We start from the raw sequence: 13,335 nt of genomic DNA, 5'->3' as shown, positions 1-13,335 counted from the left end.
AACAACCATGACGCAATTAACCATTTTCCCTTTTTTTTTTTTTTTTTGTTAAATTCAGACACATTTCTTATTTTACCTAAACACAGTAAAGAGTACATTTTCCTTTCAAATACCTTTTCAACTAGTACTCAAAATCCTTAGACCAATCTTGAAACAGTAAAACCAAAAATCTTTATATTAATACATTTTAGTCTCATTATTTTCAAAGATGTCTTTGTCTTTAATTTATTTCCAAGATTATTAAATCAACCAAGGATCAGTACCAATAGTTATCTATAGCTATTTTTATATGACAAATGCTGACATTCTTGATTTTATTTACTTTCATTCTAATCAAATCGAAATTATTCCTAATTTCTTAGAGATTCTATTTAACACCTTCCAGGTGGTTCTATATTCTTATGCAATCAGCTGTTCCCAGAAAAACTGAATAATAAGGAAACATACCTAAGAGAGGAGCTTGGGAGATTTTTTTGGTTGGGTATGTGTGTGTCTGGGCGTGTAGGCCTGGGGAGAGTGGTAGAAATACTAATTTGCAATACAGAAAAAAACAATTCCATTCACATGGTTCTAACAAGTGTCTGACCAACCCCACCCCCACCCCCACCCTCAAAAAGCCCTTAAATAAAAAGGGAGATCAAAAGAAAACAAAATACCCCAGAGATTCATCCCAAACTCCAATAAAGAACAGTATAGGAAGTGGCAAAGTTTAAAATAATGCCTTTATTGTTAGGATTATTATGCTGTCATAAGCCACAATCCTTTCATTTGAATAAGTTGCTGATTTTCAACAGGAAAATACAAGTGAACCTGTACAAGTTCCAAAGTAGATACAACACCTTTGAATTTGGCTTATCAATTAATTAAATTCATTTTTCAAACATTAAATCTTGTACTATAAAATTTATCCATTATTTTAAACTTTTCAAAAGCTATCTAATTTATACGTTTAATCTTCTGTAAGGAGTTATCAAATTAAACCCAACAGTTTTTCAAAAAAAGGGAGTACCAGAAACACTCACTAAGCCTTCAAAATCAACACTATAATTTCAAATATAGACTAGTTCCACAAGCAAATTCATATAATTTTTACAGTATAACTATAACCACTTTCATAAAGATTAATTTCAAGTCACATTATAATCACAAGTACTTAACTTTCCAGTTGACTAGTTTTCAACTTTGAAAAATTAGGAATTTAAGCTAAGATTTTTTGTGTTTTTAAATTAGTCTGCTTTTTAAAGATGTCGATATATTACATTAACTTACCATCATTTTCAAAAAACTAATGCTCAAATTATTTTACTAAGAAGTGAAAATCAACTATTTCAAACTTTTCTTCTACCATAAATCTTTTGGAAAAGGTGTTACGTTTTGTTGTAGCTTAGCACAAGGAAACATTTTAAAAAAGAATGTTTTATTCTAGTTTTATTTCCAAAAATACCCAAAAGTCATCTACAAATATCAATATTTTGTACCTCTCAAAAGAGAATAAAAAATTACTTACCCCATACACCTGCAGCTAAAGATTTATTCTGATTTGGTTCTCTCTCATATTCAGGATTTAATGATGGCTAAAAGAAAATTTGAACAAAAAAATTCAAATAATGAAATACACTTTAAAAATAAACCTTTTAAAAACAATCTTAAAATTATACATGTTGTAAACAGAGGAATCTGATATAATCAATTCTATTCATAATCCTGGTTGACAGCTTATTCTGCTAACCATTAAAATTTATGCTATCAGCTCAGTATGTGGCACAGCAGATTAAGCCCTGGCTTGCAGCATCAGCATCCCATACAGAAGTGAAATTGGATTTCCAGCTTCTCTACTTCATATCCCGCTTCCTGCTAATATACCCTGGGAAGGAGGATGACCCACCTTCAAAGGGAGATCTAGATGGAGTTCCTGGCTCTTGGCTTCTACCTGGCCCAGTTCTGGCTGTTTAGGCTATTTGGGAAATGAACGAGTAAAATAGACCTTTCTTCTTTCATTCTTTCAAATGAATAAATAAATGCTTTGGGAGAAATAAATTAAATAGTTAGTTGCTACCTTAACCACTGATTTGAGAAAATGAGTCTGTTTTAAAATTATTTATTTGTCTGAAATGCAGAGTGACAGAGACAGAGAGAGAACTATCTCTCTTCTGCTGGTTCATATCCCAAATCCTCACAACAGCCTGGTCTGGGTCAAGCAAAAACTAAAAGAACGCCATCCTGGTCTCCCACGTGGATAGCAGGGACCCAACTTGCATCATATTTTGCTGCCTTCTAAGGCACATCAGCAGGAAGCTGGATTACCAGTGAAGCAGCTGGAACTCCCAACAGGCACTCCAGTATGGGATACTAGCATCGCAAGTGCAGCTTAACCCACTGCACTACAACACTGCCCTAAACCAAAGTCTTGGAAATTTATTCTCATTCATGACTATCTGAGGGAAAAGCTTGAGGGAAGAAAGAGACAAACTCAGAGAATATATATCAGTTTTAATCAATCTGAGATAGAAACCTCTTTAGCTCAAGATCAGACAGAGAAGAGAAAGATTAGACCATTTCCCAAATCCATTAGGTTTTCACTACTGTATATTTTAGTTAACGGACTCATTCTCATAGCAAAATGCACACTTTGATTTCAAAATTGATCCAGGATCATTAAAAAGAGAAATTGAATGCTTATTCTAAAATTAATCTTGGTAGTTCCTCTCCAGAATCCTGAATTTCCAGTATTATATCAGATATTTTTCATATTATCCAGCAATGCAGCCTGCTTCATTTAAAGAAGACATTCAAAATTCAGCCGGTGCCGTGGCTCACTAGGCTAATCCTCTGCCTGCAGTGCCGGTACACCAGGTTCTAGTCCCAGTCGGGGCACCAGATTCTGTCCCGGTTGCCCCTCTTCCAGGCCAGCTCTCTGCTGTGGCCAGGGAGTGCAGTGGAGGATGGCCCAAGTGCTTTGGCCCTGCACCCGCATGGGAGACCAGGAGAAGCACCTGGCTCCTGCCATCGGATCAGCGCGCTGGCCACGGCGGCCATTGGAGGGTGAACCAACGGCAAAAGGAAGACCTTTCTCTCTGTCTCTCTCTCTCTCTCACTGTCCACTCTGCCTGTCAAAAAAAAATTTTAAAAAATTAAAAATTCATACATGTTGAAACAAATCCTAATACAAATATTTTAATCAACTACAAAAGTAATTATTAAGGCTATAGTGACATCACAGTAAAATTCTCAGTGTAAACATGCATACTAGTATGTTTTCATATAAACAAACTAAATAGCATGAAAATAATTTTAGCAGTGATTATATATGCGTTGTAAAATATGCCATACTATTATGATAATCTACATCTATTTTATAGGATTATAACTGATTTTGGCAATCTTGAGAGTTGGGTTGGTTATTAATAGTGAAATAACAGCAATTAGTTTTTACTGAGTTCTTACTAGGTGTCATGCACTGTTTTGAGTGATTTACTTGCAATTACTCATTTAACCCTCACAATAATGTCATCATTCCCAGTGTTTCTATTATAAAATCTCATTTATGATGACTATCAAGAGAAAAAAAGAAAGTAAAATTCAAAAGCATTGAGATTCCAATGCTAACAGGATGTAAAAATAATCTTTTTTTCCTCTTTCCTCACCACTCCCATGCCCTAACTCCAGTCTATCAATTTTGCCTCTAGTCAAACCCTCCATCCAAACTATTTCTAAATCATATCCAAAAATCACCTCATCACTTTCTCCTAAACTACTGTTTCAACTCCCTAACTAATTCTCCTTTTCCCACTATGATCCCACTATGATTCTTTTAAAAACTAAAATCACATCATGACTCCTCCCAGAGAGGCTTCCCACTGTATTTGCAATTCTTCTAAAATTCTTGCCTTGACCTATTTGATGAAAACTCTTTCCTGTCTGTCTTACATGGTCTAATACTAATTAATTACTCTTTATCCAAACAAGCCTTGATTTTTTTTTCTTTTTTATTTATTTTACAGGTAGAGTTACAGACAGTGACAGAGAGAGAGAGAGAGAGACAGAGAAAAGGGTCTTCCTTCCGTTGGTTCATCCCTCAAAATGGCCACTACAGCCGGCACTGCACAGATCTGAAGCCAGGATCCACACGCTTCCTCCTGGTCTCTCACGTGGGTGCACGGGCCCAAGCACCTGGGCCATCCTCCACTGCCCTCCCGGGCCACAGCAGAGAGCTGGACTGGAAGAGGGGCAACCGGGACTATAACCAGTACCCATATGCGATGCCAGCGCCACAGGCGGAGGACTAGGATTAACCAAGTGAGCCACAGCGCCATCCCCTAACCATACAAGCCTTGATTTTATTCCTTAAATTTACATGTATGTTCCCACCTTTGCATTCTTCTACATTCTTCTCAGTCCTCCTGTAGCAGGTGGATCCAAATTAAATGTCATTTTCCTAATGAAATATCTGACCTTCCAACCAAAACCAACATCCACTCACTTTCTGCCAAAATTCTCTCTAGAATATGAATTATTTTTTTAATGTTCAGAATAGGGACTTTATCTGTATTATTCACCTATTTATTCTGAGTGTCAACAGCAATGGACTCTCATGGAACTCTTGAAATATATAGTAAGAATTAACAATGAATATATACAAGATAAAGTGCGAATTCTCTCTGCCTACTGTACTTAAGGCTTTTGAATTATTCAGGAATGAATCACAAGAACTAGATAAATAGGTAAAATTTTCTATAACTTGAAAAGCACAGAGTTTGGGTAAGCCACATGATGAGATTTAGGGATAAGGAGAAACAATAAAGAAAACAACTCTTTTAATTAGCTCATACTTATTTCTAACACTTCTTGAGTTAACATTGTCTGACCTAAGATGATAACTATTTTGATTCCCCTGACCACAAAGAAACTTCTGAATAGAGAAACACCTGTATTTTGGGATTAGCTTTAGTCACATATTAATAATAAAGTATTATTTAAATACAAAAACCTAAATAAAGTACGTTGGTAAGATATTATTTCTAAAGTTTTATGATGGATTTGCAAATAAGCTACCAGGCTCAGATACTAGTTCTACGGGATGAAGGAAAGGAATTGGGTAGAAAGAGTGAACAAAAATCACTTACAAAATGTAAAAACTAAAAAATAACTGGGCAAATGCATACGAAGTGTGATTCCTATTTAAAAAACGATAGATATTAACAGAACTTCGTAAGAGTTCCTGGGTGCTAAAATAGCACTGGCAGAAACATCATTTGTATTAAAATTATAAGATACTTACAAAATCCTCAGCCTCAAACTGCTTGCGTTCTCGCTTGTCTTCTTTCCTCCCACTTTCATTGTCAGGTATATTGTTTTCATGTAATCCTTGGCTTCTTCCAGAATGAAAAATACTGCTACGAGAACGAGAACTTCCACCATGGTATCCCCCTCGATGATTTATGTTTTCTGTACCATTTCTTCCATGTGTACGCCATCCATTTTTTTCTTTCCTTCCAAAGTTACCTTTATGTGATAATAGTAAAGTAATATAAGTTCAGATAGTAATGCCTAAAGACTAAATCATAGTCAAAACATTCTTAAGAGGCCAAGAAAATTATCCTTAAACTATCATTTCTTAGCATACTTTACCTCCAGTAGAACGTCCAATACCAGAATCAAAACCATCTGATGAGTTGTGTCGTCGACGATTGACATCATACCGACTTTCTGTCCATGAGAAGTTTTCAGAATGCTTTTCAAAATTCAATGACGACTGAAACAAATTACAAACAGATTCATTATATACTTATAAAACCTAAACAAGATTAAAAACTAGTAACACTCCAAATTAACATATTTCAAAGAATCTTAAATAGTGAAAAGGGATTTTTTAAATTATTTTCAGGGTATGTGATAGCTGGTATCTATCTCTAAATACGACATATTTACTCTACTACTGGTCTATTTTCTTAGACCTTACAAGCATATCTTTCTGAAAGAGTTCAACAACTACATTCATTTTTCCTAAAAATTTTAAGATGACATACAGGGGCCGGCATTGTGGCACAGTTGCCTGTGATGGCAGCATCCCTTATAGGTGCCAGTTCAATTCCTGGCTGCTACATTCCAGCTCCCTGCTAATGGCCTGAGAAAAACAGGAGGTGACCCAAGTGCTTGGGTCCCTGCACCCATGTGGGAGTCCCAAAAGCTCCTGGCTCCTAGCTTCCTCCTGGCCAGAGCTGGCCATTGTAGATGCATCTGGGGAGTGAGCTAAAAGATTGAAGATTCTCGCTCTCTGTCTTGTGTGTCTCTGGCATCGGATAAAAAACATCTCTCCCTCTCTCTCTGCCTCTCTGTTTTTCAAATAAATGGGTAAATCTCAATAATAATAAAAGATGGAACACACTTGCAAGGAAACAAACTAAAATAGGATGCATGTGTCTACCTGAGTTTTATGAGCTATTCTGGTCTATTACTGAACTTTTAGTAGGGAGGAAGCTGTGGAAGCCCCCCGCTTTGTAGCCAGACAGAAATATGGATAACCTAAGGACCCAATACTTGCAAATGGTGTCTGGTGAAAAGGCAATCCTATGAGACTGGGCCCTTAAATCTATGGTGCTTGATTGCACTATGGGTAGTGCCATAATAGACTATCAATCTCTGGACATGCGTACAGTATCAGAATAGATATCTGGGGGCCAGATTGTGGTGTAGCAAGTAAAGCCGCCCATACTGGCACCAATTTGAGTCCCAACTGCTCCACTTTCAACCCAGCTCCCTGCTAATGGCTGGGAAAAGCAAGCCTGAGTTATTTGGCCCCTGCCACCCACGTGGAAGACCCAGAAGAGGCTCTTGGCTCCCAGCTTTGCTCTGGCCCAGACACAGCCATTGTGGCCATCTTGGGATGAACCAGGGGACAGAAGATCTATCAATCAGTCTCTCTCACTTTCAAACAAATAAATGTGTTTAAAAAAAAAATGGTGCCTGGAGGGTACAAAATACCTGTGTACCTATCCCTTTCTCTCCCTGTACCTCAAACACCAGTTGTTTAAGGTCGAAGTTTAACATGCAGCCGGTGCCACGGCTCACTAGGCTAATCCTCTGCCTGCAGCGCCAGCACCTTGGGATTTTGATAGGGTTTACTCATGAATCTGAGGAGTATCACTACCTAAACAATAAAGTCAACCAATTCTTAAACAAGGTAGGGCCAGTGCCATGGCTCAATAGACTAATCCTCTGCCTGCAGTGCTGGCACCCCAGGTTCTAGTCCCAGTTGGGATGCCAGATTCTGTCCCGGTTGCCGCTCTTCCAGTCCAGCTCTCTGCTGTGGCCCAGGAAGGCAGTGGAGGATGGCCCAAATGCTTAGGCCCTGCACCCCATGGGAGACCAGGAGGAAGCACCGGGCTCCTGGCTTCGGATCGGCAAAGCACACTGGCTGTAGCAGCCATTTGGGGGATGAACCAATGGAAGGAAGACCTTTCTCTCTGTCTCTGTCTAAATCTGCCTGCCCAAAAAAAAAAAAAAAAAAAAAAAAAGTTTAACATGCCAGGGAACTTATGGGGAAGACTAAAACTTACATAGCTGTTTTCCACAAGCATCCAAATCACTGTTCTACCTACTCCCTAAGGAGGATATGGCACTAAGCACAGAGGTAGCTAAAATGATTGAGGAATGGAGAAATATCTAGGGCAGTGTGGTTCATGGAGACAGAAGTGAGTCAAACCTGGGTGTTTGCTGAACCCAGAGTGAAGGAGGCAACAACATGCCTGGGTTGAGGTGCCAGAAGAGAAGCAAACAGCCTCTAAGCCACCCATGAAATCCCCTAAGAGCTAGTACACCCTCTCCCCCTCCCCATATTCCCAGCTGAAGGAATTATGTAATCTCATGAAAGCTTTTTGTTTATAGCTCCTCACAGGTATGCATTAAACTCTCTAGTTTGTGTCAATTTAGAGAGAAAAAGTCCCTCAATTTGGCTGACAGGATTTAGACAAACTCCAGCAGCAGGAAAGAGAAATTGACCTGGAAGATGAGGCATTTATTACAATTCAATGTACTGCTTTCGTGACTTTTACTGGTACCAATGTTATGTGCTTATATTGAAAATGTTCATGCTGACAAGTGATCCTTCTTCCCTTCCAAGAGGTTCAGCAGAAACAGTCTGGAATCTTAGGAGAATCCCAGAACCTTAGTCTGGTGTATTAACAGTTCAACTAACTTAAAAGATGGTACTGACTGGGCAGCAGCAGCCATAAAGCCCCAATAACTATGGAAGATCAAACAGGTAGGTGCCAGTCAGCACAATGGGATAAAATGAAAAGTTGTTACCCTTACCTTGGGTAATATTTATAAGGACTAGACATTTTATATTTCCACCGACTCTTGGAGTATTACCAACAGCCTCAGTCTTATCTGTCACCTGAAAAAATACAGGCTAGCAAATTACGGAGCCACCTCTACAGAGTCACATACCGAAAAGGTGCAGCTGCTGAGAGTCTACATCGCTCATTTAAAAGCTCAAAATAAGGGCCTATTCTCTAATGAGTGATTGTCATCAGAAGTAAATGACTTGAATGCTAATCAAGTCAAGCATAATACCTGGATCTATCATCAACCAAAGATGAAACACATCCCCTATCACAGACTAGCCACAGATAAAGGGCTTTCCCTGTGATTCAGAAGCCATCACTGTATGCCGATTTGTGGCAACTGCCAAAAGTTCACCAAATTTTCTTGTAATGAGGCCACATTACACAGTGAGAATTACATCATATTTTTACGAATTCTTGAAGCAAGTTATTCAGCAATACCGAAAACTTTCAGGTCACAATGTTGTTGTTAAGTATGATAGGCTAATTCTAGAACACACTACTGTGCCCTTTTAGTTAACCCAAATCATGTTTTTTGCTTTATTGACCACTGACAGTATGTTAACAACATACCTTTTGTCAAAAAAGATAACCTTCAATGGGCAAATTATATTCAACCTATCCAATGGACATTCCATGTTCCCTACCATCCACAGGCATTTAGTACTGTCAAGCATTATGAACAGCCTCCTCAAAATTCAACTTTATAAACAAGTGAAAACTTTACTTTGCTCACCTCCCCACACCTTAATAAGACAATCTGGCCAATGAAAGAAGCATAAAATCAAAGAGATTATCTACACATAACCAACTACTTTGTGGATGCAAACAGTATGAAAGAAATGTTACGTTATGAGATTACAGACATATTTCAAAACCTGAGGATTATGCTCATTGAACAACTCTGGACAGGATGTTTCTTTCTTTCCCTGAAGAGCAATTGGATTTCAGGCCACCCCTCTGGGCGAAAATTGACCAACATGCAACCAAAGAGATTCAAACTTAGTGTGATTTAGCCACTGGATTCTGCTACACTGACTTGTTGTTAGTTCATGAAGACAATGACCACTGATTGAGTACACTGCTCATTTAATACCCTTACAGTAACCAGTGTGGAGGAAGGCAGAGGATATAACGGATCCGTGTAAACTGCACAAAAGTATCCTCAGCCCACTCACAAAAAACTTATCTGGGTAATAAGTCTAGACGCAAATAGGGGAATTAAAAAATCTGCAAGGTGAAGTTAACGGCACTGAAATGGGACACACCAGTTTCATAGACAACACTAACACACTGCTAGAATTGGCACCCCTATTCATATACTTTGCCTAGGCATAGTCAGTCCTTAACTAGTGTACTGTGCCTCATACAATCATTAGCAGCTTCTGAATATGCATTTAAACTCCCTTGAATGGCACACCTCTGTTTCATTATGACTGATAAAAATTCATATTCTTTTCCAGACACCTGAGAAGTCTTAGGTTAAAGCATGTATGGCAATTCAAGTCCCAACTACTTTCTAACACTGTCCTTGTTTTCTTAGCCAAACCAAATGTTAATACTAATCCAATTAGTCTAGCAAAAAAATCCCAAATGGAGTGATGTTTGCCCCTTTCAAGTGGTATGTTTCCCCAAGTAGAGAGCGCAATGAGCCATGGAATGTCTTTCCTGAGAAAGAGCATTGCTTTCTGGCCACATATATAAATAAAATTTCATATATATATACATATATAGATATACATATCTATATCTACATAGAAACAGATATAAATTATACTCCACCATGGCACTGAACATCCCTGCACACCCCTGCTTCTTTGTGAAGGATGCTCTTTGCATGAGCAGTTATTATCTGTAACACTGAGGAACAGGTAGCCTTCTCCTCTAGAACAGCAGACTTACCATGAATGTGGCTGATTCCCTAAACTCAGTGCAAAGGTAACATCCACCTGGGCCCCTCCTTGTCAATTCCCAAAGGTTTTAAGGGATCTGAAAAACCAGTGCCAGCATCATGTGTATGCTGCTAGCTATGCTCTGAGTAATAAAATTAGTGTCTCATGTCTTATGCAAGCATCCACGAAACTTCAGATATTAGCCAAATTTCTGTTACTACAACAAAATATATGAAACAGGCTAACTCTATAAAAAAGTAAATTCTGGCTCACAGTTCTGAGGCACAGGTATACCTTGGGTCTCATCTGGAGATCATCTTCTAGCTGAAAAGTCCTGGGGCAGTATAGAGTATCACATAGCAAACGCCAGAGAGCGTGCCTATCTGTAACTGTTTAGATTCTCTCCTCTCCACTCAATAAAGCCACCAAGATTCAACCACAGGGCTCACTTTGATGATCTAATCACTTCCCGAAGGCCTCTCCCCTGGCACACAGTGAAAATTTTTACCCTCTTGATACTAAATGGGATATGGTTCCCTGCCAGTGGCCTGGGAAAGCAGCAGAAGATAGCCCAAAGTGTTTGGGCCCCAGTCACCATGTGAGAGACCCAAAGAAGCGCCTGGCTTCACACGGACCTAGTTCTGGCTGTTGCAGCCATTTGGGGAATAAATCAGTGGACAGAGACCTCTCTTTCTCTCTCCCTCTCTCTGTAACTCTGCCTCACAAATAAATAAACCTTTAAAGAAATTTATGGATTAAATGTCTGGGGAGGGGCCTCAAATTTCATTCAAATGATACCACAGGAGACTGGACTGTAGCCGCAAAAAAGATAAAATCCAAAACCCTTCAAAGAATCTGACACATAACCAACATAGTAAACTATGAGTAAGAAGTATAATAAGACTGGGGAAAAAAAAAAAAAGAAAACTAGTATCATTTATAAACACAATGATTATCTATATAAAAAATCTGACACTTACACAAAGTAAAAATGAGATACAATTATCTGCAACCAAGACTTTAGTAGGACAACCTTTAAAAATAGTACTTAAGGAGCTGGTGCTGTGGCTTAGCAGGTAAGGCTGCCGCCTGCAGTGCCAGCACCCGATATGGGCGCCACCCAGTTCAAGCCCTCACTGCTCCACTTCTGATGCAGCTCTCTGCTATGGCCTGGGAAAGCAATGGAAGATGGCCCAAGTCCTTGGGCCCATGCACCCAAGTGGGAGACTCAGAAGAAGCTCCTGGCTCCTGACTCCTGGCTTTGGATCAGCGCAGCTCCGGCAGTTGTGGCCCATTGGGGAGTGAACCAATGGATGAAGATCTCTCTCTCTCTCTCCCTCCCCGCCCCCCCCGCCTTGCTTTCTCTGTGTAACTCTTCCAAATTAATACATAAATCTTTTAAAAAACAGTTCTTAAAACAACAAGAAGTATCCTAAGATGCTGAAATACACCTACCGAAACACAAGAAAAATTGCCAAGAAAAAATTTAGCTTTAAAAAACATGAGGTCGGCGCCGCGGCTCACTAGGCTAATCCTCCGCCTGCAATGCCAGTACACCAGGTTCTAGTCCCGGTCGGGGAGCCAGATTCTGTCCAGGTTGCCCCTCTTCCAGGCCAGCTCTCTGCTGTGGCCCGGGAGTGCAGTGGAGGATGGCCCAAGTCCTTGGGCCCTGCACCCGCATGGGAGACAAGGAGAAGCACCTGGCTCCTGGCTTCGGATCAGCGCAATGCGCCGGCCATTGCGCGCCGGCCATGGTGGCCATGGAGGGCGAACCAACAGCAAAAAGGAAGACCTTTCTCTCTGTCTCTCTCTCTCACTGTCCACTCTGCCGGTCAAAAAAAAAAAAAAAAAAAAAAAAAAACATGAAAAATTATTACATTAGCTTTCCATTACTGCAAAGAAATACCTAAGACAAGGCACTTATGAAGGAAGTAGGTTTATTTTGTCTGTTTTAGAGGTCCAACATCAGGTGGACTCCCCACGTTCTGTGGTCTGGTTAGGTCAGCAGATGGCAATGGCAGACGGCGAGGAACAGAATGTACTCACCTCGGCCTAACCCAGGCTTTTATTATCAATCCTCTTGTGAGAGCTATGTTTTGAAGGGCAGATTCCCAATGATCTAAGAATCTCCAAGTAAGCCCATCTTCTAAACACCATAATTGCATTAAGTATTCATGTAAGATTATGCTAGAGTTTGAACTTTAAATGTCTGAATGAATTTGGGAGCCATATCCCAGTTAAACTAAAATAATGAGCTATACACTTAAAAACATAAATACGGGGCCAGCACTGTGGTACAACAGCAGTCTACGTTGCTGGCATCCCATATCAGAGCATGGGTTCGAGTCCCCAATGCCCCTCTTCTAATCCCATTCTCTGCTAATGCATCTGGGAAAGCAGTGGAATTTGGCTTTTTAGGCCATTTGGGGAGTAAATCAGTAAATAAAAGATCTCTTTTCTCTGTCTGTCTCCCTCCCTCCATTACTCAGCCATTAAAATAGGCAAAAATAAATCTTAAAAAATAATACACTAAAGAACACATATATGTGTGTTTCCTAAACAAGTATTTTGAAAAGCAATTCAAAAGAAGAATTAAAGAACATGAATTGGCAATTCACAGAAATGTAAACCCAACGTGCAAGAAACAGCAAAAATGCATTTCATAAAACAGTTTGGCAAAAATCTGAATGCTGGTATTTTGACAAAGTTCTGGCAAGAGGATAAAGAAAATGGTTAGACATAGCATACAGAAGCCTATGTATATTAGAAAATGACATAGGAGAGGAATCTAGCAATGTCTAGTCAAGTTCCATTTTTTACTTCTAACTGCAGCTTTCAGCGTTATTCAAAGTGAGGTATACAGAGAAGACAGAATCAGCATCACTTGGATGTCTCTATAATTTGGGGACCCAGCAAAGACCGAATGAATCAAAATCTGCATTTTAACAAAATTCTTCCAAGCAATTTTCATTCCCATTAAAGTCCAAGAGGCAGTAGTCTAAAAAATCTTATACAGCAACAAGGAGACATTATAAGAATATTTAATGTTGTATTCTTTATAGTATGTAGTGTTATAAAAATTGAAAGGTAAATGAATA

The 13,335-nt window shown here is 39.3% G+C and overlaps 1 protein-coding gene across 6 annotated transcripts in view; it reads right to left on the bottom strand.

Moving 5' to 3' along the window:
- The window catches only part of GPBP1 (GC-rich promoter binding protein 1), a 79,633-nt gene that overhangs the window by 25,248 nt on the left and 41,050 nt on the right, over positions 1-13,335 (bottom strand). For 3 of the 6 annotated variants that reach the window (XM_008262232.5, XM_008262231.5, XM_070056725.2), the window contains 4 exons: positions 5,629-5,752; positions 5,279-5,502; positions 1,508-1,574; positions 448-507 (listed from right to left, as the gene is read on the bottom strand). In XM_008262232.5, the coding sequence (XP_008260454.1) occupies positions 448-507; positions 1,508-1,574; positions 5,279-5,502; positions 5,629-5,752 (475 nt within the window). The remainder of the gene's footprint in view (positions 1-447; positions 508-1,507; positions 1,575-5,278; positions 5,503-5,628; positions 5,753-13,335) is intronic. The other 3 variants (XM_070056723.2, XM_002714045.6, XM_070056726.2) reach the window with 1 other exon arrangement.

The sequence above is a fragment of the Oryctolagus cuniculus genome, chromosome 14 (genome assembly GCF_051225735.1).
Source record: "Oryctolagus cuniculus isolate XC-2025 breed Fujian yellow rabbit chromosome 14, ASM5122573v1, whole genome shotgun sequence".
NCBI classification, from domain to species: domain Eukaryota; kingdom Metazoa; phylum Chordata; class Mammalia; order Lagomorpha; family Leporidae; genus Oryctolagus; species Oryctolagus cuniculus.
Note: the sequence above shows the minus strand (reverse complement) of the source record. Positions and strands in the feature narration are given on the sequence as shown.